At 69.9% G+C, this 23,231-nt stretch overlaps 4 protein-coding genes across 4 annotated transcripts; all 4 read left to right on the forward strand.

Moving 5' to 3' along the window:
- Nucleotides 1-2,420: 2,420 nt before the first annotated feature.
- Nucleotides 2,421-9,382, forward strand: LOC142595501 (semaphorin-6B-like). Its single transcript, XM_075723869.1, is given in 17 exon segments — nt 2,421-2,510; nt 2,513-2,636; nt 2,939-3,068; nt 3,408-3,468; nt 3,563-3,625; nt 4,024-4,125; nt 4,288-4,378; nt 4,464-4,583; nt 4,687-4,775; nt 4,882-5,099; nt 5,233-5,364; nt 5,698-5,847; nt 6,791-6,985; nt 7,558-7,698; nt 7,952-8,029; nt 8,236-8,294; nt 8,394-9,382. Coding segments are annotated over 17 exon segments (2,832 nt in total).
- A 1,846-nt stretch (nt 9,383-11,228) lies between these two features.
- LOC142595502 (uncharacterized) lies at nt 11,229-12,237 on the forward strand. The gene is given in 2 exon segments (XM_075723870.1): nt 11,229-11,275; nt 11,277-12,237. Coding segments are annotated over 2 exon segments (1,008 nt in total).
- A 2,579-nt stretch (nt 12,238-14,816) lies between these two features.
- Nucleotides 14,817-17,321, forward strand: LOC142595503 (perilipin-3-like). The gene is made up of 7 exons (XM_075723871.1): nt 14,817-14,864; nt 14,936-15,134; nt 15,257-15,339; nt 15,427-15,658; nt 16,228-16,415; nt 16,500-16,613; nt 16,788-17,321. Exons 1-7 carry the CDS (start codon nt 14,817-14,819, stop codon nt 17,319-17,321), a joined length of 1,398 nt encoding a protein of 465 aa, XP_075579986.1.
- Nucleotides 17,322-18,727: 1,406 nt separating this feature from the next.
- On the forward strand, nt 18,728-20,730 carry LOC104029952 (perilipin-3-like). The gene is made up of 7 exons (XM_075723575.1): nt 18,728-18,780; nt 19,010-19,203; nt 19,324-19,406; nt 19,488-19,773; nt 19,913-20,103; nt 20,185-20,307; nt 20,386-20,730. The coding sequence occupies exons 1-7, from the start codon at nt 18,728-18,730 to the stop codon at nt 20,728-20,730; spliced, it is 1,275 nt and encodes a 424-aa protein (XP_075579690.1).
- The last annotated feature ends 2,501 nt before the right edge of the window (nt 20,731-23,231 follow it).

The raw sequence follows: 23,231 nt of genomic DNA on the forward strand, positions 1-23,231 counted from the left end.
CGGGCTGGAGACCCCCTTGCCCCCCGGGCCACCCACCGCATCCCTGGCACGGCGTCCTGTCCCCACCCGCTGCCTCAGTTTCCCCACAGCCGTGTTGGGGACCGGCGCGGTGACCGTCCCCTCTCCTCCGCCACCGCCGTGAATGGGTCCCTGTTTGTCACCCGTCCCCCCCGCTGAGCCCCCCTCCCCCGCCAGCCCCCTCCTCCCCGGGCCCTCTCCTCCCCACTGCCTTCGCCGCCTTTTCTTTGCCCGCACAATTGCAGGCATTTATGTCGCCGGAGGCTCCGGTTACCCCGCGCCGCTCGCTGTCACCGCGCAGGCTGGGGGACGGTGACACCGGACCCCCCGCTCGGGGTTACAGGCGCCCGAGGCAGCAACGCGACCGCCCCGAATCCCACCCGGCGTGGGTGGATTCTCAGGTGGCTGATACATGCTGAGTCCTTCCCTGGCTGCTTTTGGGGTCCCCCCTCCCTCCGGCGCCTGGGGACCCCCACGGGGAGGCTTACATTTGGTGATTTTCGGATGTTACTGGCATCAGCCGGCGGCGGGGGGGAGTTACGGCACGGGGACGTGGCTACCCAAGCGGGACGCCTCGTTACTCGGGTAACGAGGCTGGGCTCCGAGCCCCCGGCAGCCCCTAAAGGGAAAGCTGGGGGGGGGCGTTGGGGGACGCGGCGGTGAGACTTTAGTGGCAGCAATTCAGTTGTTAATGGCTTTTATGAAACAGGCGCAGGCACAAAAAATAGATTGAAAAATTGGAATTTCCAGGCTGGCACCGAGGGGATGGGGCCCGTCCTGGCCGGTGCAGCTGGGCCGGTGGCGGTGTGCCGTGGGCGGACAGACCGGCAGCTGCCTGTGCCAGAAACAACTCATCTCCCTCTTTTGGAGGGAAAATCCCCTCCCATCCCACTCCTCGGCATGAACTCATCGGCAACACCGAACCTTTCCCTGGTTTTTGGCGTTTGCTGTGGTTGTGTCATGGTTGCGCCGCCAGCGCTGCCGGCTCAGCCACACCGGGCTTTGCGGCGTGGTTTGCTCTTGCAGGCACCCGTCGGTTGTTTTTAATAGAAATATATTAAAAAAATTAATACGGGGCAGCGCCGTTTGCTCCGTGGGCAGGTGGGGAAACTGAGGCACAGCCCCGTTCCACGGCTGGGTATCCCGGCCCCCGCGTGGGCACTGGCCGTCCCCGGGAGGCCACCGGGGAGGTGACGCTGCCTGAGCCCGGCTCACGGGGCACGGGGGTGTCCCTGGGGGGCTGTGACGCTGTGGGGACAGGTGGGGTGTCCCTGGGGTCCAGGGCACCCTGGGGACATTGTTGGATGTCCCTGGGGGCTGGCCCCGTGGGGATGGGGGTCAGTTGTCCCCAGGGGCTGTGACACCATGGGATAGGGTTGGGTGTCCCTGGGGCTGTGACGCTGTGGGGACGGGGTGGGGTGTCCCTGGGGTCCAGGGCACCCTGGGGATGGGGTCAGTTGTCCCCAGGGGCTGTGACAGCAGGGTCAGGTCCCACTGGGGTCAGGTCCCCACGCCGGGGGCTGTGACACAGCGGGGGTCGGGGTCAGATGTCCCCGGAGGCTGTGGCACCGCAGAGGGCACCGGGATGGGGACAGTACGGGGGTCTCATGCGGGGCGGTGACACCGCGGAGGGGACGAGGTCGTCTCCCCACTGGCACCGCCGGGCGCCCCGGCACCGCGACCCCCAGCCCCGCTCAATGTCACCCCCAGCTCCCCGCAGGGGACCGCGGCAGCAGGAGGGCGACGGTTCGATCAAACCCGCTGCCCGCTCTCACAGAATTGATAATCAATGAAATCTCTGCCCGGCTGCTGATTACCCAGCGCTGCCCCTGTCCCCACTGCCCCCACGGGGACGGGCGGGGGGACGGTGGCGGTGGCCCGGGGTGGTGGGGGGGGCAGTGGTGGTGGCACTGGGGCTGTCTGGTGGCAGGGGGTGCCGTGGCACACAGTGCTCCAATGTGTCCCCACGGATCTTCCGAGCCAGCCCGATGGCATTTTGGATGGGGAAGGCTCTCGCTGGCTTCCCCCATGTCCCCATGTCCCCAGTCCCGCCACGTCACTGCACGCTGGCTCAGTTCCCCCACGGGTTGTTGAGCTGCCAGTAAAGCCCCAGTTTGCGCCCAGTAGCCCCAGTGCGGAGCCGCGCAGGCGCTGGGGGCGGCTTGGCGGGGGGCGTGGGGGGCCGCTTTTCCCAGCATATTTGAAATTCTTCAGCCGGGGAAGGACTCGCTTCCCAATCTGCGATCCCAGCCGCATCCCGTGCCGGCCCCTTGCCGCTGGCACCGGCCCAGCGCCGGCGCCTTAAACCCCCCACTCCCCCCCGAGACCTCCTCTGGACCCCGCCACCGGGGATGGGTTTGGGGTGCGGGGTGCTACGGGGTGGGGGGGGGCAGCGGCACACAATGGGGAAGGAACGCGGGCGTCTGGGTGGGTGCTGCCCCCTCCCACCTCTCCCCGTGCCCGCAGGTGCGGGCGGGTGCCCACCCGTGCCGGGGGGACACCATGGGGCCACCCCCCCCGCGTCCCCCTCGTCCTGCTGCTACTGCTCGCGGCGGAGAGGACGGCCCGCGGCACCTTCCCCGAGGAGCCTGGCCCCATCACCGTGGCCCCCGAGGACTGTGAGTGCCCACCCAGGGGGTCCCCAGGGGCGCAGGGTGGGCGTCAGGGTGCTGCATCGATGCGCAAGGAGGGGACGTGGCTCAGCACAGATCGGGGGGGTGGGCTTTTGGGGGTGCTTCGGGGGTGAAGGCAGGAGGGGGGCACCCATGGGAAGGGCTTTTGGGGTGCTTCGGGGGTGAAGGCAGGAGGGGGCACCCGTGGGAAGGGGCTGGGTGAGGGGTGGTCACCCTGGCTGGCGGGGGGGAAGCGGGGTGGGGCGGGGGTGCCCCGGCAGCGTGTGACCCCCCGTGTGTCCCCCCAGACGTGAAGCACTACGCCGTCTTCGTGGGCCACGGGACGAGCCGCCCGGCCGGCCCCGAGGGTGTGGGAACCCAGCGCCTCAACATCCAGCGCATCCTCAAGGTCAACCGGACCCTCTTCATCGGGGACAGGTCCGAACTGTGGCACCCCAAAGCCTCCCCCTGATGGGGGTGGGCACCCGACACCCACCCCAACCCTCTTTGCTGGGGAGGGACCCCCACTACCGGCCCCACAGCACCCCAATACCTGCCGGGGGGCACCCCGGGGGGGCTCGGGGGGCTCCGGTGGGGCTCTCGCTGCCCCGGTGATGCTCACCACCCATCCCAGCACCCCACATCTCCCCCAGGGGGGGCAGTGGTGGATCCCGCACCCCCCCCAACGTGCCTTGCTGGGGGGGCTCATCCCCGGGGTGCCCCAGCATCGCAGCCGGGAGCCCCGCAGGGTGATGACTCCCGCGTCTCCCTCCCCAGGGACAACGTTTACCGCGTGAGCCTGGAGCCCACCGGTGCCGGCGAGATGCGCTACCACCGGGTAAGTGCCGGGCCCCCGGGCGCCGGGGGGGGGGCACCGGGGGTGCTGCCGGCTTCACCCCGGCCCCACGCTGGGTTTTCTCCCCGCCCCCCAGAAGCTGACGTGGCGCTCGAACCAGCACGACATCAGCATCTGCCGGATGAAGGGGAAACACGAGGTACGGGGAGGAGGGGGCTCCGCGCCCCGTGAGACCCCCCCGGGTGGGGACCGAGCGCCCTCTGCGCCCCGTGTCACACGGACAAAGCCACCCCGTGTCCCCCCACCCTGGTGTCGCCCTCCGCCTCCCCGCTCCCTGCCAGTGGTTGTGTCTCCGTGATTTATCGGCCGCTTGGATAATTGGGTTTGTATTAATTATTTCGGGCCTGTGGATCAGAGCGGGCACGGCCCAGCATCTGCCAGAAATCCGATTTCCAGGTCCCTTAAATGCCATTTTGGGGTGAAAACATCCCCCAAGCCAGACCCTCACGGTGATGGGAGCCTGGGTGGGAGCACCCAGGGGTGGGGTGGGGGGGGCCCCAGGTGCCGAAGGGTGACGGTCCCCTCTCGCCGGCGCAGGCAGAGTGCCGTAACTTCGTCAAGGTGCTGCTGGTGCGGAACGAGAGCCTGCTCTTCGTCTGCGGCACCAACGCCTTCAACCCTGTCTGCGCCAACTACAGCGTGAGTCGCCCACCCTGCGCCGGGACGGAGCGCCGGGGGCCCCAGGGACCCTCTCCGCGTCCGGGCGACCGGCTCCGCGGGCCGGGGATGCTCCCGCCTGCGCCACCGAGGCGGCCCGGACCCCGCGTGGCATCGCTCACGGCCCTGTCTCGCCCGCTGTAGATGGACACGCTGGAGCCCGTCGGGGACAACATCAGCGGCATGGCCCGCTGTCCCTACGACCCCAAGCACGCCAACGTGGCCCTCTTCACAGGTGAGTGCTGGCACTGCCGGCACCACGCCAGCGCTCTGCCCGCTGCGCCCGCTCCGCGCTCGGCTGACGCCCCTCTGCCGCGCAGGGGGGATGCTCTTCACCGCCACGGTGACGGATTTCCTGGCCATCGACGCCGTCATCTACCGCAGCCTGGGGGACAGCCCGACCCTCCGCACCGTCAAACACGACTCCAAATGGTTCAAAGGTGCCTCCCGCGGTGTGGTGCCCGCCGTGTGCCGCACGGCACCGGTCCCTGTCCCCTTTGACGCCATCCTGGGACATCCCTGACCCTGCCACTGTCCCTGCAGAGCCCTACTTCGTGCACGCTGTGGAATGGAGGAGCCACGTCTATTTCTTCTTCCGGGAGATCGCCATGGAGTTCAACTATCTGGAGAAGGTGGGAGACATCCCCACGGTGGCCCGAGACTCCCGGGGTGGGGACAGGGACAAGGGGACGGTCGTCGGGGTTGGGTACCAGGTGGTGATGGGTGTCCATCCCGCAGGTGGTGGTGGCCCGGGTGGCCCGGGTGTGCAAGAATGACATGGGGGGCTCGCAGCGGGTGCTGGAGAAGCAGTGGACCTCCTTCCTCAAGGCCCGGCTCAACTGCTCCGTGCCGGGCGACTCGCACTTCTACTTCAACGTCATCCAGGCCGTGACGGACATCCTGGAGCTGGACGGGCGCCCCGTGGTGCTGGCCGTCTTCTCCACGCCTGCCAACAGGTCGGACCCTCTTGTGCCCCGCTGAGACCCCTGGGGCTGGGCCGGGACCCCTCCGTGCGCCCCAGTGCCCCTGGGGGCCATGAGGGGCATGGGGGTGGGTTGAGGTGTTCACCCCATGCCCGCGTCCCCCCAGCATCCCTGGCTCGGCCGTCTGCGCCTTCGACATGACCCAAGTGGCCGCCGTCTTCGAGGGACGTTTCCGGGAGCAGAAATCACCCGAATCCATCTGGACGCCTGTGCCTGAGGACATGGTGCCAAAGCCCCGGTGAGTGATGTGCCGCAGGGATGGGGACGGGGACATCCAGGCTGGGACCAGCAGGAAGGGGCACGGGGATGGAGGTGGGGACAGGGACGGGGACAGGGACAGGAGGTGGGGACAGGGATGGGGACATCCAGGCTGGGACCAGCAAGAAGGGGCACGGGGATGGAGGTGGGGACAGGGACAGTCAGGGCTGACACCAGCAGGAAGGGTAGAGGGGACGGGGATGGGGACAGGGATGGGGACAGCCAGGGCCAGTACCAGCTGGGCTGGGGACAGGCAGGGCTGGGGACAAGGCCAGCGTGGCCGTGGGGACACTGAGCCGTGCCGCGGCCACAGGCCTGGGTGCTGCGCGTCCCCGGGGATGCGCTACAACTCCTCCAGCACCTTCCCCGACGAGATCCTCAACTTCGTCAAGACGCACCCGCTGATGGACGAGGCGGTGCCGTCCCTGGGCAACGCACCCTGGATCCTCCGCACCATGAGCCGGTGAGCGCCTCGGGGCAGGATCCGGCCCGGGGAGGGGCAGGGTGCTGGTGGGTGCTGGTGGGCGCTGGTGGGTGCTGGTGGGCGCTGGTGGGTGCTGGCCAGAGCCTCTCACGCTGTCCTTGCATGTGCGTGCCAGCGTCAGGAGAGCACCGGGAGACCTGATAAATCTCATAAACTTTGCAGCCGAGATTGTCTCGTCCTAATTAAATCTGCCTTAATTGCTGCTTGATGGGAAATTAATCAAGCGGCGCTCTCAGGCCGTAGCCTCCTGCCGGCAGGGCAGCCGGGGCGGATCTGGGGATGGGGACAGGGACATGGGGCTGGGGATGGGCATGTGGGATGGGGACATGGGGCTGGGGATGGGGACATGGGGCTGGGGATGAGGACACAAAGCTGGGGACAGGGACACGAAGCTGGGGACAGGGACACAAGTCTGCAGACGGGATGTGGGGCTGGGGACAGGGACACAAGGCTGGGATGGGGACACAAGGCTGGGGACAAGGATGCAGGGCTGGGGACAGGGACACGGGGCTGGGATGGGGACACGGGGCTGGGGACCAGCTGGGATCCTGCCGAGGGACTGGGGGGAGCTGGGCTGGTTCCTTGGTGGGATCTGAGCTGGGTCCCAGCTGGGATCTGGGTGGAATCCAGGCAGGATGTGGGCAGGATCCTGAGTGGGACCTAGGATCGTGGGTGGGATCTGGGATGGGTCTGGCTGGTTCCTGGGTGGGACCTGGGCTGGGTCCTGGCCGGGACCTGGACCCGTTTCCATTTGGGATCCGCATGGCCCCGTGCGCTCCCTGGGGACTCCCCACTCTGGGCCAGCCACAGCCTGTCCATCCCCGCAGGGGGTCCCAGCCCCCCACCCTGCCTCAGTTTCCCCGTCCCCGGGGTCACGCGGGCTCTCGCACACCCCGACGCCTGCTCCGTCCACACCACGCAGGTACCAGCTCCGCAAGATCGTGGTGGACAACGCGGCGGGGCCATGGGGCAACCACACTGTGGTCTTCCTGGGCTCCAGCACGGGCACCGTCCTCAAGTTCCTCATCCAGCCCAATGCCAGCGCCAGCCCCGCGCCCGCCTCCCCCGGCAGCCAGAGCGTCTTCCTGGAGGAGTTTGAGACCTACCACCCCGGGAGGTGGGTGCTGGGGTGTCGGGAGGGAGGGGAGGGGCGGGGGGGGTGGTCAGATGTGTGGATGGATGGGTGGGCGAGTGAGTGGTTGGACGGACGGATAGATGAATGGACAGGTGTACAGATGGAAAGATGGATGGACGGATGAGTGGATGGGTGAGTGGGTGGTTGGATGGATGGATGGATGAACGGACAGGTGGATGGATGGAAAGATGGATGGACAGATGAGTGGATGGATGGGTGGGTGGGTGGGGTGAGTGGTTGGGGAGCTGGATGGGTGGTTGGATTGATGGGTGGGGGGTGGGTAGATGGATGAGATGTTTAGGGAGGGATTGATTGATGGTTGCAAGGTGACGGGAGGGTAAATGAGGTGGTTGGGGATGGATGGGTGAGATGGATGAATGGTTGGAGGGGATGGGTCAGAAGGATGCAAGGGTTGGGGGGGTGGGTCAGAGGGGCAGGGGGGTGACCGGGTGGGGGGAACGGGTGAGATGCCCTCCTCTTCTGCGCTGGGGCCAGCTTCATGGGGCAGGCGGGGACCGGGGCCGGGGCCACGCTGAGCTCTGCCCCATCCCCAGGTGTGGCCGGGACACGGAGGACGAGCGGCGGCTCCTGGGGCTGGAGCTGGACAAGGCGTCAGGGTCCCTGCTGCTGGCCTTCCCCCCGTGCGTGGCCAGGGTGCCCGTGGCCCGCTGCCAGCAGCACTCTGGCTGCATGAAGTGAGTGTGCCGCCGGTCTCAGCCGCCCCCCAGGGTGGGCAGGGCTCGCCGGGGGGGCACGTGAGGAGCGCAGAGGGGTTCCCTTCACATCCCGGGAATTTGCCCTGCACTGCAGTCCAGCTGGGAAGGGCTCAGCACGGCTGGGAGCACGGCCAGGGGAAACTGAGGCACGGCGTGGTGCAGGGCCTCGCGGGGGCCCAGGTGTCGCCCCCCCCGTGTTGAGGCTGATCCTGCCGTCTCTGCTCCCTGCCAGAAACTGCCTTGGGAGCCGGGATCCCTACTGCGGCTGGACGCCCGAGGGCTCCTGCATCTTCCTGGAGCCCAGCCCCAGGTAACGCTGCCAGGCCTGGGGACAGCGCAGGGGGACATGGGGAGGGGGGACAGCAGGGTCTCAGGGGCTCCCCGGAGAGCGTCGGCTCCTGCAACCCCCCTGCCACTGAGACCCAGCGAACTCATCGCCTGCCGAAGCGAGCTGGGAGCCCTCTGCCAGGCTGCTTGGGACCAGCTGACCCCCCCCCCCAATTTGTACCCTCCCAGGGTGGCCTTCGAGCAGGACATCGCCGGCGGCAGCACGTCCCACCTGGGCGAGTGTGAGGGTGAGTGCAGGACGGGGACGGGGCTCGGGGACACGGCGGTGGCACCGCCAGGTCCCCACCACGGCCGTCCCCTGACGTGCCCCCCCCGCCATCACCCAGGGCTGGTGACGGAGAGCTTTGTGGATGAGCCGGACGGGCTGGTGTCGGTGAACCTGTTGGTCATCTCCTCTGTAGCCGCCTTCGTCATCGGCGCCGTCATCTCCGGCTTCAGCGTCTGCTGGTTCATCGGCCACCGGGACCGCAAGGAGCTGGCACGCCGCAAGGACAAGGAGACCATCCTGGCGCACAGCGAGTCGGTGGTGAGCGTCAGCCGGCTGGGCGAGCGGCGGGCGCGCAGCGGGCAACCCGGCGCCTTGCTGGCCCCGCTCATGCCCAACGGTTGGCCCAAGGAGCTGGGGAAGGTCACCCAACACGACCTGGACTCGGGGGTCCTGCCCACGCCGGAGCAGACCCCGTTGCAGCAGAAACGCTGCCCCGGCGCCCTCCAAAACTGCACCTGGGAGCAGAGTCACAACATCATCAACGCCGCTTTGCGGGACCCCGGTGGATCCGGCACTACCGCCGCCGGCGCCAGTCGGCTGCATGCCGGCTCCAGCCGCCCGGCTCACGGCATCCCCCTCTCCTGCCACGCCATCCTGGTGGACCAGGAGCTGGAGGCCGAACTCAGCGACTCCTCGGGTGACGGGCATTGGGGTCGGGACCCCCAGGAGGCTCCCCGCACCCGGCAGCACCCCCCCGCCGGCACCCGCCGCCCACCCCGCAGCTCCTACGGTGACTTCGCCGGCACGCCGCACCCCAGCCCCGATCGCCGACGGGTGGTTTCGGCACCCGGCGGGGAGGGGGGAAACTTTACCGAGGGGCCACCCTGGCACCCTGAGCAGCTGAACTTCAACGCCAACAACGGCACGGGCCGCCCCAGCGCCCACCTCAAGAGGAATCACACGTTCAACAGCGGCGAGGCGGCGGCGGGCGGTTACGGGCGGCACGGCACGGCACCCCGGGCACCCAGCGCCGGGCCGCCGCGGGCGCTGACGGACCTGCACCACCTCCTGCGCTACGGCGTGGAGCGGACTCCCTCGGGAAAATAGGGTCCCACCGCGTGCGTGTGTGCGTCCCCAGGGCGGCGGGGTCCCCTGGCTCCCTGGGGACGGGCAGGGGTGGCCGGGCAGGAGCTGCGGGCGCGGGGTGAGGCGCTGCCTGGGTGGTGGGGGGACAGGCACCCCCTGGGTGCCCCCGGATGGGGTTTGGGGGTGTCCCCGGCTGGCGTGGGGCAGTGCCCCACGCTCCGGCAGCTTTGCCTGGGTTCCAGGCGGCTCCGTCCATCCCGTCCCCTCGCCAGGTTGGACCCAGGGACCGCGGCACCCTGGGAGGGGGATCCCTGGGAGGCAGCAGGATGGACGCACGGACACGGGCACGTGTCCTGCAGCTCCTCGCACCCATCGGCCGTGCCCGGGCACCCAGGGAGGTTTGTGGGTGCTGCCGGCACCCTGGGGACACCCGGCCAGGGGGTGCCACCGGGGTGCGTTGGTTGCAGTGATGGGACGCAGTGAACATTTGGGGTGCAGGGGGGTGGGGGGGGCCCCAAATGTGTGCATTATCTGGGAATGGGACACACTCACCCCCCCCCCCGGCCTGGGGTCAACGCCTGACCAGTGCCAGCTTGGAGGGGGGGGGTCATCCATCCCCCCCCGGCACCCCCCTCCTGGAAAGCACAGCCAGGGCGCAGGGGCACCGCTGGGGCTGGGGGGTCCCCACCGAACCCACTCTCTGCTGGCAAAGGGTGCCCTTTCGGTGCCGCCCCTGCCCGGCCCGGGGTGGCGGGTCCCCGGGGGGGTGGCAGGCTGTAAATAGGGTGGGGGGTGGTGGGCACCCCCCCCCCGCGGCCATGCATGCGGCCGCCCGCGGGCTGTACCCCGCGGCCCCAATAAACGCCCGTTTACCGGAGGCGACTCCCCCGCCGCTGCCTCGGCACCTTCTTGCCCCCCGCCCGTCGGCCGGGGGGCACCGGCCAGGACCGGGCACGGGGGTGCTGGTGGCGGGTGAGGGGGCACACGGGGTGGGGGGAGTCCCTGTGCACACACACACCCCCACCGTGGGCGCACGCACATCCCGCTGCACGCGCACGTGTGCCCCCCACCCCGTGCACCCAGACCCCTGTGCTCCCACTCCCCCCGTGCACCCACCCATGCTCACACCCCACCCCGTGCACACACACCCCTCTACCCACCCCGCTGTGCTCACCCCCCCTCCAGCTTGTTCCCCCCCCCAGCACCCACACCCACCCACTCGCAGCCCCTCTCCCATGCACCGAGTTCCTCCGTGCTCAGCCTGCGGCAGCCGCTGACCACAGCTCATGGTGCCACGGAGCCGCTCGCGGGGCTTTGCCGTGAGGCGCCGGGTGTGGCGTGGGGTCCCACTGCTCCCCGGCACCCATGACACCCCGTGCCTCGGTTTCCCCCGTGCGTGTGCACAGCGCCAGGGGCTGCCCACGGTGCGCCAGGTGCTGGGGTCCCGTGAGAGGGGTGAGGGTGGGAGGGGGGGTGTCAATGCCGTGTCCCCCAAGAGCCGTGGGGGGCGATGGGGACGTGGGGACACCAGCACCCTGACCCTGCCCCGGATGCCAGCACCCTGCGAGCTGGCAGCGACGGCGGTGATTTCCCAACCGACACGTGAGGCCGAGCCACCAGCCCTGCCGGTGTCAGCCACCGAGCAGCCAGGACGGTCCCGAGGAGCCCTGCCGGCTGGTTGGGAAGGTGAGGGCAGGGCCGGGGGGCTCGGAGTGGGGCCAGGGAGGGGGGATGTGGGGGTCAGGGCACCTCCCTGCCCGCAGCCGTGGCCTGCGTGCCGCGGGGTGGAGAGCCCGCAGCGTGGCAGCCGCGGCAGGGCTTGCGCAACCCTCGAGTGACGATGGCTGCCTGCCTGCAGCCCAGCGCCATGATGCCGCCGGGCCGGATCCTGCCACCGCTGCTGCTGCTGGTGCTGCTGCTCGGGCCCCACCGCCCCGTGCTCCCCCCAGCCCAACGCCACCCATTTAGTCTGCACGGAGCCCACCCTGAGCACCTTCCCCTCCGGGCTGCCCCCCACCATCGTGGCCATCTCGGTGGAGTTCACGGCACTGGCCACCCTCCTCCCCGCCGCGCTGGCCGGGCTGCCCCGGCTGCAGGAGCTCCACCTCTCCTCCAACCGCCTCACCACCCTCCCCGAAGCCCTCCTGCACCCTGTGCCCACCCTGCGCGTCCTCGACCTGACGGACAACCTCCTGGCCGACCTCCCCGCCGGCATCTTCGCCAGCAGCGGCCACCTCCGGCACTTGGTGCTGCGAGGGAACCGGCTGCAGGAGCTGCAGCCCGCCTGGTTCCAGCACCTTCCCCGGCTGCGCTGGCTCAACCTGGCTGCCAACACGTTGGCGGAGGTGCCACCGGCAGTTTTCCGCCCGCTGCAGTCCCTGCGGAGCCTGGATCTGTCCCACAACCGCCTGGCATCCCTGGCACCAGGCGCATTGGCCGGGCTGCAGGCACTGGAGCGGCTCGACCTGGAGGGCAACCGGCTGGGCACGCTGCCGCCCGCCGCCTTCGCGCCTGCGCCCGCCCTGCGCTTCCTCTTCCTCCAGGATAACGAGCTGCGGGCGCTGCCCGCCGGCATCTTCACGCCCCTGCATCATCTCCACGTCCTCGACCTGGCGCGTAACCGGCTGCGGGCGCTGGAGCTGCCCCCCCGGCCCCCCGGGCCCGTGTTGGACCTCGACATCTCGGGCAACCCCTGGGTCTGCGAGTGCCCGCTGCTGGCGCTGCTGCGGCGCGCGGCCCCGCGGCTCACCGCCGCCCGCGACACCCTCTGCGCCAGCCCCGCACGCTACCGGGGGCAGGAGGTGGCTGCCGTGAGCCGGGCTGGGGACACGGGCTGTGAGCCCAAGAGGGATGGGCAGCACCTGCTGGACCCCTAGGCAAGGGGTTCGGCGTCGCCCCAGGTGCCCGGGCATGTCACCTCCCTCCCTGCCACTCTGTCCCCGGCCAAGACGAGCTCTTCTGGGGAAACTGAGGCAGGGAGACAGGGGTGCAGCTGTGCCCATCCCAATGGCCCTGTCCCCATCCCGTGATGCCCATCCCAATGGCCCCCAGCCCCATCCCACCTGGCTCAGGCTGTCCCACATCCCTGTCCCCATCCCGCCTGGCACATGTCCCTGTCCCCGCCCCACAAGAGCACATTAAACGCCGTCACTTGGAGCCATCACACATTCTCCTGTGTGTCGTCCTATGAAGTCCCTGGGGATAAGGCAGCGACAGGCACCATGTCCCCCGGCTGTGCCCGTCCCATACCTGCTGTGTCCCCTGCCCATGCCCGTTCCCGTCCAGGCCAGCCTGGTCCCCCACGGGGCCACCCCCAGGATTGTCCACTACCCTCTCCCACCCTCTGCTGTTGCTCACCGCCGGGTGACACTGCTGTCCCTTGGCCCGAGCACCCACAGGGGCTGGGGGAGGCCTGGGACCCTGCGGGGTTCTGCTTGGCATGGGGACGCCTGGCTTGGGGACATTTGGTATGGAGGTGCTTGGCAAGGGGACGCCTGGTCTTGGGTCCCTTGGTGTGGGGACACTTGGCGCAGAGATGCTTGGCAAGGGGACACCTGGTAGGGGGATGCATGTCAAGGGGATACTTGGTATGGAGATGTTTGGCATGGAGACGCTTGGCATCAGGACACCTGGCATGGGGACACTCGGTATGGGGACACACAGCAAGGGGACGCTTGGCATGGAGATGCCTGGCATGGGGACACCTGGCAGTGGGTCACTTGGTATGGGCACCTGGTGTGGGGACACTTGGCATGGAGATGCCTGGTATGAGGACACGGGTCAAGGGGACACTTGGTTGGGCGACGTTTGGCAAGGGGACACATGGCAAGGGGACACTTGGCATGGAGGTGCCTGGCATGGGGACATGTGTCAAGGGGACACTTGGTGTGGAGCTGTTTGGCAAGGGGGCACCAGGTATGGGGACAGAGGGCAAGGGGACACTTGGTTGGGCGACGTTTGGCGAGGGAACACGTGGTATGGGGACCCCCGGCAAGGGGACACTTGGCGTGGGGATGCCTGGCGTGGGGACGTGTCAAGGGGACACCTGGTTGGGCGATGCTTGGCAGGGGGCACCTGGGGCGGGCGCTGGGGGCCCTGGCCGCCCGCGGGGGCCGGGTGTCCCCTCAGGTCTCCCCGCGGGGGTCCCCGGGGCCGCGGGACGCGGCGGAGCCTCCGGGCAGGATCGGGCCCCACGTGGGAGCCCCCACGTGGCGGCACCCCCCAAGGCCCGCCCCCCCGGCCCGCCCCCCCCTCCTAATTGGTGGCGGCGCGGCCCTCCCCTTCGCTGATTGGCTCCCGTCGCCAACTATGAATCCCGCGCTGGGCGGGGGCCGGGGATCGCGACCGGAGATCGCGATCGCGATCGGGGGTCGCGACAGACACCCCCTCCCCCCCGGTAAGTGCCGTCCGCGGGACTTGGCGGCAGCTGGAGGGTGGAAAGGGGGCCGGGGGGGGGGGGCCCGGGGGTGCGGGGGGCCCCGGGCGGGTCCGGGAGGGTCCCCGGGGGGGGTATCCGGGGGGGTATCCGGGGGGGTACCCGGGGTGGGGGTCGGGGGTCCCCGGATCCGGCCCCGCAGGGCCCGGGGGGGCTCCGGGGGCTGGCAGGGGCAGAGCCCGCCCGGGCTGCTGGGAGCCCTGCGGCGGGACAGCAGGGGCTGGGGGGTCCCAGGGGTCCCCTGCCGCCCCCCCCCCCCGCCCCCGCCCCTCCGTGGTGGGTGCCCTGCAGCACCCCAGGGGCCCCGAGGGCACCTGCCCCTCGGGACCCGCCCCCCAGGGACCCAAGGGGACCTGCCCCCCCCAGGGAGCTGCCCCCCCAGGGAGCTGCCTGCAGGCCCCCCCAAGCCTCCTCAGGACTTGTCCCCCGGGGTGCACAGGGCCGGGGGGGGCAGCGGGGCAGGGACACTGCCCCGTCCCCAGCGGGACCCGGGGTGCAGCCGTGCGGCGGGGGGACACCCCAAGGGGCAGAGTCCCTGCCGGGGGGCTGCCAGCGGCTCCGCGCCCTGCGGGGGGGTCCTGGGGCTGCCCCGGCCGAGGTGACAGTGACCGGTGGCACGTCCCCACCGCAGGGTTGCGAAAGGCGAATCCAGCCCGGCTTCCTGCTGAATCACCCAAAACCCCTCCCCGGCCCCGAACGGGGGTGGGGGGGATCCAAGCAGGGATGGGCGACCCAAGCCCACCGCGTCCCGGCAGGGCAGGGCAGCCCTGACCCCAAACCCCCTCTGGACCCCCCTGACTCCCTGCCGGAGGCCTCCAGCTGCCTCCCACTCGTGTCATGAGTTGGTGGGGCTCAGCCCTTTGAGGGGCAGGGGCTGCGGAGGGACGTGCTGGGGGGCTCAGCCCCGCCATGTGCTGCCTTCCTCGGCACGGTGAGAGGTGACCATGGGGGTCAGCCACCCCGGGGGTCCACGCCGCGCTCAGCCACCCCATGATCTTTTCACACTGCAGCGCCGCCGCCATGTCAGCCGAAAACAGCGCACCGGCAGAGGATGGGCAGGAGCTGAAGGTAGGGGTGCGAGGAGGGCTGGGGGGGCTGCGGGCATTGCTGGGGGCCCCGGCTCACCGCCGTCCCCCCAGCAGAATGTGGTGAGCCGGGTGGCCAGCCTGGCCCTGGTGAGCTGTGCCTGCGGCGCCGTCTCCACAGCGTACGCCTCCACCAAGGAGAGCCACCCCTACGTCAAGTCCGTCTGCGACGCCGCCGAAAAGGGGGTGAAGACGCTGACGGCGGCGGCGGTCAGCGGGGCCCAGCCCATCCTCACCAAGCTGGAGCCGCAGAGTGAGTGGGGCTGGGGGGTGGGGGGGCAGCACCCATGATCTTGGCGTACCCCAAAACCTGGCCCTAGCAGAGCCCTTGCAAGGCGGCGGGGTGCTATAAACCACCTATTTGCACGTCTCTAGTTTCCACCGCCAATGAATACGCCTGCAAAGGGCTGGATAAGCTGGAGGAGAAGCTGCCCATCCTGCAGCAGCCCACGGAGAGGGTAACAGCTGCCCCGGGGGACACGGGGGGGGGGCGCAGCGCTGGGCGAGGTGCTGGGACAAGGCGTCCCTCTGCTGTCCCCTCCCAGGTGGTGGCAGGGACCAGGGAGCTGGTGTCGTCCACCGTGAGCGGCGCGGTGGGCCTGGCCCGTGGCGCGGTGCAGGGCGGCGTGGAGAGGACGCGCTCGGCGCTGAGCACCGGCGTCAGCACCGTGGCGGGCTCCCGCGTGGGCCGGCTGCTGGCCACGGGGATGGACGCGGTGCTGGGGAAATCGGAGGAGCTGGTGGAGCAATACCTGCCCGGGACGGACGACGAGCGGGGTGAGTGCCGACCGCGCCGGGCCGGAAACCATCTCCCAAATTTGGGGATGCCAAGCCCCCCCCAGAACCCCCACCCCATTGCTCAGCACCACCCCAGCATCGCTTGCACCCGGTGCCCCTGCTTAGCCCCCGCGGCGTTGCCGGGGCGGCTCTGCGGTGCCAGGGCGCTGCCGAGCCCCATGCGGTGCCCGGGCCACCGCGACGCTGCGCAGGGGACAGTCCCCACTCCCCACCCAGCGGGAACCCGAAGCCGGGGAATGCGGCGCGGCGGTGGGTGAACTCTCACCTGGAAACCCGAAAGCAAATATAGCCTCGTGCGCCGCCCACCCCGGGTATTTATAGCTCGGCAGAGCTGGCCCCGTGTCACGGCAGAGGTGACCGGAGAGGCCACCTGGCTTTTTGGTGACACCTCCACATGACCCGGCGGCCGAGCATCTGGCAGCCAGGCACCCCTGTGTCCCCGTGATGGGGTGCGGAGCTCGGGGGGCTCATCCCAGCACCGACAGCGGGATGCTCCGTGCCCAGGGTGGGATTGTCCACCCACGTGGTTCTCACCCCTGGCCCTGCAGCGGCGGCGGCGGGTGCTGGGGTGGCCTCACCGGAGCGGCAGAGACGGCGGCAGAGCTACTTCGTCCGCGTGGGCTCGCTCTCGGCCAAGCTGCGGCACCGAGCCCTGCAGTGCTCGCTGGGTGAGCTGCGGCGGGCACGGCACAGCGCCCAGCACGTCCTCGCCCAGCTCCACCGCATCTTCGAGCTGGTAAGGATGCGGTGGGGACCGTGGCAGCCCCGCGCCAGCCCGGCACCCCCCGGTGTGCTCCCACCTCGCTGTCCGTTCCCCCAGATCGAGCAGGGGCGGCAGGGCATGGATGGGCCGCTGTATGGTGCCCGGCAGCATCTCCACCGCATGTGGCTGGAGTGGAGCCAGCAGAACGCTGTGCCCATGGAGGAGAGCGAGGTACGGGGCGGGGGTACCCGTGGGGGACGCCGCGGTACGGGGTGGGGGACCACGGCCATGGAGGACACTGAGATACAGGTTGGGGGACCGTGCCCATGGAGGACACCAAGGGCCGGGGCTCCGAGCCGGGCCGGGCAGGGGGAGCGTCGCTGCTGCCCGCTGGCTGCCTTGCAGGTGGAGGCGCGGACGCTGGCCATGCTGCGCGGGCTCCTGCGCCGTGTCCACGCCGCCTGCACCCGCCTGGCCGCCAGCGCCCGGGGTTTACCCAGCAGCGTGCAGGAGACAGCGGGACACGTCCGGCACGGCATGGAGGGCGTGCAGGCTTCCCTCTCCCACGCCCGCTCCTTCCACGACCTGTCGAGTTTGGTGCTGGCGCAGAGCCGGGAGACGGTGACGCGGGCGCAGCTGAGCATCGACGAGCTGCTGGAGTACGTGGGGCAGCACGCGCCCCTGCCCTGGCTGGTGGGACCCTTCGCCCCCGCCTTGGTGGAGTACCCGGAGGATGTTCCTGTGGAGATGGCCAAATGGGAGGGTTGCATCACGGTGGGGGGCAACGCACCGGCTGCCCGCTCCCCGGCAGCTCTGCAGCCAGCGCTGAGCCCCGGCACTGCCAGACCGGGGGAGCACCCGCCTGCCCGCAGCAGCGAGCCCCGTCCGCGCCGGGGACGAGCTGACGATGGACTCGGTGCCGCAGCGTGGGACCTCTGATGCGACAGCCGGGGACTCGCTGGGGGACGGCGGCGCAGAGGGGACGGGGCGTGCGCCGAGCCCGTCCCGTGCGGGGTCCGGGGCTCCCTGCGGTGTCCCCGAGCTGGGGGAGCGTCGGCATTTCGTGTCTTAGCAGCTTCAAAGCACTTTAAAGAAAACAACTTTTTAGGCCTTAAAATGACTCGGAGCCTGTAGCGCCGGCTGCGGCAGAGCCACCGCGTCATGCTGGGTTTGCCGAGGGGCTCGGCAGAGCCGGGGGTGCGGGGTGGCCCCATGGGGGGGTTGCGGGCAGGGTGCCGGGGAGCGGAGCGGGTGCCGGTGGGGTGCCGGGACGGGGGGGGTGCCGGCCTGGTGCCGGGGCGGCTGGACTGTGACCCCGCTGTGTGGCAGTGAACTTCGTCCCGGTTGTCACCGCTGCGGCCCCGGCGGGGCTGGGCCCGGGGTGTCCCCAACACTGCGGGTGCAGCGTGGCACCGGCTCCCCGGCGTTGTCCGTGCTCCGGCACCTCCTGAGCTCCTCCACCGGGCCAGGTGGGGGGCAACAGCGGGACCCCCGTGCTGGGGGATCCCCCCGAGGGTGGGGTTGGGGGGGGGACAGTGCCTGACCTGGCCCGGGGGTGGGGGGTGGGTGGGGCTCAGGGGATCCGCTCCCGGGGGGGTCAGAGCAGCCCGGGCTGGGGGTCCCGGTCCCGGGGGGATTCGGTGCCGGCGGGGTGGGAGTCAGCGCAGCCTGGTCCCGGCGCATCCACTCCCGGGGGGGGCGGGGATCGGTGCAGCCCGGTCCCGGGGGATCGGGGCCCGAGGGGCTGGGTGTAGCCCGGCGCAGGGGGGGATCCGGTGCCGGGGGGGATCCGGTCGTGGCGGGGGGGGGGGGTCGGTACAGCCCAGCCCGGGGGATCCGGTGCCGGGGGGGATCCGGTCGTGGCGGGGGGGGTCGGTACAGCCCAGCCCGGGGGATCCGGTGCCGGGGGGGATCCGGTCGTGGCGGGGGGGGGTCGGTACAGCCCAGCCCGGGGGATCCGGTGCCGGGGGGGGGTCGGTGCAGCCCGACGGCGGGGTCCTGTCCCGGCGGGGCCGCTGCAGCCCCGGAGCGGGGCTCGGTGCCCCCGGGGCCGCCCCGGGAGGGCGGGGCCCGGTCACGTGCGCGCGGGGCCGGCTCCCCCCCTCCCCCCCCGGGGCTATAAGGGGCGGCGGCGCGCGCCAGGGGCGCGTCCGGATCCCGGCCCAGGCTGGCGGTGAGAGCGGCCCCGTCCCGGGGCACGGGGGGGGCAGGAACCCCCCTGGCCGGGGGTCCCCAGGCGGGGGGCGGCTGCCCCGTCCTAGGGAGGGGGGTACCGTGGGGTTCCCCCGTCCTGGGCGCTGGGGGGGCTGGCCCCGCTCACCGGCCCGTTCCCCCCCAGCCCCGCCATGGCCACCAGCGAGCCCGGGGCGGCGCAGCCCAAGGCGGAGGAGCAGCAGCAGCAGCAGCAGCAGCCGGTCAGTGGGGGCGAGGGGAGCTTTGGGGTGGGGGTGTCCGGGGGGTCCCTGCCTGGGGACAGGGCTCTGCGTTATCTCGCCCTTGGGGGGGCTTGGAGGGTCCTGGGAGTGCCCCAAAGCCGTCCTCGGGGGGTTGGGGGCACGCAGTGCCCCCCATCCCCTATGAGATGCGGGGCTCCCCCCCCCAATCCTGACCCCTTCACGTCCCCAGAGCATCGGGACGCGGGTGGCCAGCCTGCCCCTGGTGAGCTCTGCCTACGACATGGTCTCCACGGCGTACGCCTCCACCAAGGAGAGCCACCCCTACGTCAAGTCTGTCTGCGACGCCGCCGAAAAGGGGGTGAAGACGCTGACGGCGGCGGCGGTCAGCGGGGCCCAGCCCATCCTCACCAAGCTGGAGCCGCAGAGTGAGTGGGGCTGGGGGGTGGGGGGCAGCACCCATGATCTTGGCGTACCCCAAAACCTGGCCCTAGCAGAGCCCTTGCAAGGTGGCGGGTGCTATAAACCACCTATTTGCACGTCTCTAGTTTCCACCGCCAACGAATACGCCTGCAAAGGGCTGGATAAGCTGGAGGAGAAGCTGCCCATCCTGCAGCAGCCCACAGAGAAGGTAGTGGGGTGGGGTGGGCAAACACGCTTGCGGTCCCCCTCCCAGTGCCGCTTAACAGAGGGTTGTTCGCCCCCCAACCAGCTCATCTCGGACACCAAGCAGCTGGTGACGTCCACAGTGACGGGGGCCAAGGATGTCCTGACCAGCACCGTGGCTGGGGCCAAGGATGCGGTGACGGGTGTGATGGACATGACCAAAGGGGCCGTGCAGGGCAGCGTCGAGCTGACCAAGTCGGCGGTGAGCAGCGGCGTCAGCACCGTCATGGGCTCAACTGTGGGCCAGATGGTGGTGAGCGGGATGGGCTCCATGCTGGAGAAGTCGGAGGAGCTGGTGGACCATTACCTGCCCATGACGGATGAGGAGCTGGGTAAGGAGCTGATCGCAGCCCCCTGGAGCTAGGGCATGGCCTGGGGGTCCCCTTGGAGAGGTGTGGGTAGAGCCTGGGCAGGGCGATGCTGGCTCTACGTGGGGGTGGTGGGGCCACCTCAGCAGCTCCTCTCCCACAGCCAAGCTGGCCACGGCCGTGGAGGGCTTCGAAACGGAGCAGCAGAAGCAGCAGCAGAGCTACTTCGTGCGCCTGGGCTCCCTCTCGGCCAAGGTGCGGCACCGAGCCCTCCAGCACTCGTTGGGCAAGCTGCAGAGTGCCCGCCACAGCAGCCAGGACGTGCTGGCCCAGCTCCAGCGCACCCTCGACCTGGTAGGACCCATCCCCACGTCCCGCCATGCCACCCCAGGGCTGTGGCAGACCACTCACGCCAGGCGCTGCCTCTCCTCCCAGGTGGAGCACCTCAAGCAGGGCATGGACCAGAAGCTGCAGGGAGGGCAGGAGAAGCTGCAGCAGATGTGGCTGGAGTGGAGCAAGAAGCAGCCGGGTGGTGGCAAGGACCTGGTGCCACCGGAGGTAGTTGGAGGGCAAGGGGGGGTCCCTGGGGTCAGCTGCTGTCCCCCCAGCCCTCACCACCCCCTTGTACCTCTGCAGCCGGTGGAGTCGGGCACGCTGGCCCTGCTGCAGGGCTTGACACAGCAGCTCCAGAGCTCCTGCCAGCCCTTGGTGTCCAGCCTCCAGGGCCTTCCTGCCAGCATCCAGGACACGGCGGGGCAGGTCCGGCAAAACGTGGAGGAGCTACGGGCGGCCCTCGCCTCCACCGCCTCCCTCCAGGACGTGACAGCCAGCGTGCTGGCCCAAGCCCGTGCCCGTGCCACCAACGCGCGCCAGCTGATGGACGAGCTGGTGGAGCACGTGGCCCACAACACCCCCCTGACCTGGCTTGTGGGACCCTTTGCCCCCTCAGGCCAGCGCCTGGTTGACCTGGAGATGCAGTAGCATCCTCGGGGGGGGCGTGGGTCCTGGCACCCCCCCCAAGCCTCCATAGGAGCATCTACTAACCCCTGCCTGGCGCCCTTGCCCGTAACCTCAGTGCCTGCCTGAACAAGGGCCCCCTCCTGCCTGCCCCGGGTGCAGCTCTGGCCCGAGCCGGTGACGTGCCTTGGTTGCCCAAGTGCCTACGGGGGTCACCCCAGCCCACCTGGGTCCCCCCCCTCCCCTTGTCCCTGGTGCCTTCAAGCCCCTCGTCTCGTAGGGTCGGGGGGGCTCATGAAGCAATAAACTCTGGTTAGTTTTGCACTGGACTGAGGTTTCTTTTGGGGGGGGGGCAGGGTATGGCTGCATCCCACCCCAAGCAGGGGCTCAGGGACAGTGATGATGTCATAGCCCTGCATGACCTCACAGAGGCTAGGGCTCTTAATGGCATCGCTGGAGGGGACAGCCTGGTGCTGAGCCTCCCTGGGCACGGGCCTCTTCCACCCGCTGAGCAGAGCCATGGCTGAGGGTGAGTGGAGGGGGGGCTCCGGGGGAACAGTGCCCACCCATCCCGCAGCCCAGGGACCGGGGTGGGAGGACAGGAGCAGGAGGTGGGAGCAGGGTCCCCCCAGGGCAGCAGGGTTGGGGGGTGCTGGGCAGGACCTCACCCCACTGGGTGCTCCCCGTACCCTGACTCCCATGCGGTGGCACCCTGCTCCATCCCCCCCAGACTGCGGTGTCGCCCACAGCACTGGTGACGACAGCCCTGGGCCACCGTCCTAGGGCTGGGGCTGGGCTGGACCCCAGGGCCCCCCAGTGCGGCTCAGCCCCCTCGCCTGCAGTGTGCCATGAGCTGGGTGCCCACCCGTGCTGCCAGCAGCCCCCCTGCATGGCCCAGAGGAGGCAGGGACGGAGGCCAACACGGGCCCGCTCCTGGGCCACCTGGCCTGCCCACGGGCACAGCTGGGCCCAGAGATGGCACTGGGGCTCCGTGGCACCCATCTGCACCCACCCATCTGCACCCCAGGGGTCAGTGCTGTGCCCCTCCCTTGCAGGCAGAACTTCCATGGACCCCGCGGATGAGGCCACCCCGCAGCCACCCCAGCAGGAGACGTGGGCCTGCAGGAAACAGGCGCAGGAAAACCCCTGCCCACCCCCTGCCTGTCCCAGCACCCAGGCACGGCGGGCTGAGGGGTGCGGGACCCCCGTGATGCCACCGGGGCAGGTGCTGGCCACGGGCCGCATGCTGGCGCAGCGGCTGCAGGACGCCTTGGTGCAGCTGCAGGCTCAGGTCGGGCAGCTGCCGGCCCTGCTGCAGCAGGCAGCGCAGCGAGCCCAGCGCCGCATGGCCGAGGTCCACGGCGCCTTCAGCCGGGCCGGGTCCCTGCGGGAGCTGCTGGAGACCGTGGTGACCCAGGGACGCGGGGTGGTGGCCCAGGGACGCGGGGTGGTGGCCCAGGCCTGGGAGGCACTGGTGATGTTCCTGCTCCAGCACCTGCTGCTGCCGTGGCTGGAAGACGCTGCCGAGACCACCAGCGCAGTGGCACCGCGCACCACCCCGCCGCACCCCCAAACCTAGGGGTGCCCCAAATTCAACCAACAGCTCCCCCCCCCCCCCCCACCCCGCCTGGGGCCGTGCGAGCGCCTGAACCCTGCTGCACCCTCAGCGACACCAACATGGCTCTGCTCAAGTTCGTGTCTGTGTCTGGGCGTTATTCTGTTCCCTGGCGCTGCCGTCTGTGCCGGCGGGGGCTGCGGCAGCCAAAGGCAATGGGGGGGAGGGGGGGTGGGGTGGGGTGGGGTGGGTTGGGGGGGCTGGACAGACTGCATATCAGCCTTTAAATCCCCCGACCCAGGGTGACGTCCCAAGGGGGCTCACACAAGCTCCTTGTTGGGGCAGTGCAGGGCTTGGCCAGCCCCTCCGGGGGCACAGTGACACAGCCCCGTGTCCCCACCCACCGGCCCCAGCATGGGGGTCTGGGTTATCCCCCCAACATCGCTCAGTGTCGCCCCAGCCCAAGGATGGGGCTGAGCCCCTGGCCCTGCACCAGGCAGCAGCACCCATCTCAACCCCCTCCCTGCCCCCCCCCCCACCCTCCGCTTGCCAGCAGTTGGGCAAGAGGCACACGGAGCACTTTTATTTTGGGGATTTTATTTGGGTTTTGTTTACGGAGGGCTGGAGCATGAAATCAGCCCTGGGAAGAAAAAAAAAAAAAAAAAAAAAAAAAATAACCCTCTCCCCAGGGCAGAGTTACGGCAACAGCAGCCTCAAAGCGGGGTGGGGGAATCCTCCCTCCACCACGGCACAAACAGGACTCGAGGACGCAGCGTCTGGTTGAGCTGGGAACATCTTTATTTTACCTGTACAAAAGCTTCAGATCTTTGCAAAAGAGCAGACAGACTGACAAAGATGCTGCCCAGCACAAGGCAGGATGCTGCCACGGTTCAGTCCCTCCCTGGCTGAGATGGGAGAGAAGACACCATTTTTACTCTGTTTTTAACCCAAAAGCTGGTGCCCAGCCCTG

Source organism: Pelecanus crispus, chromosome 20, assembly GCF_030463565.1.
Source record: "Pelecanus crispus isolate bPelCri1 chromosome 20, bPelCri1.pri, whole genome shotgun sequence".
Classification (NCBI taxonomy): domain Eukaryota; kingdom Metazoa; phylum Chordata; class Aves; order Pelecaniformes; family Pelecanidae; genus Pelecanus; species Pelecanus crispus.

What these genes read in the sequence shown, in the direction of transcription:
- LOC142595503 (XM_075723871.1), top strand. Translation starts at nt 14,817, where the DNA reads ATGTCAGCCGAAAACAGCGCACCGGCAGAGGATGGGCAGGAGCTGAAG. An exon ending in CACCAAGCTGGAGCCGCAGA is followed by an intron (nt 15,135 to 15,256) that starts GTGAGTGGGGCT and finishes GCACGTCTCTAG; the next exon opens with TTTCCACCGCCAATGAATAC. An exon ending in CGGGACGGACGACGAGCGGG is followed by an intron (nt 15,659 to 16,227) that starts GTGAGTGCCGAC and finishes CTGGCCCTGCAG; the next exon opens with CGGCGGCGGCGGGTGCTGGG.
- LOC104029952 (XM_075723575.1), top strand. Translation starts at nt 18,728, where the DNA reads ATGGCCACCAGCGAGCCCGGGGCGGCGCAGCCCAAGGCGGAGGAGCAG. An exon ending in AAGGCGGAGGAGCAGCAGCA is followed by an intron (nt 18,781 to 19,009) that starts GCAGCAGCAGCA and finishes ACGTCCCCAGAG; the next exon opens with CATCGGGACGCGGGTGGCCA. An exon ending in TCCAGCGCACCCTCGACCTG is followed by an intron (nt 20,104 to 20,184) that starts GTAGGACCCATC and finishes CTCTCCTCCCAG; the next exon opens with GTGGAGCACCTCAAGCAGGG.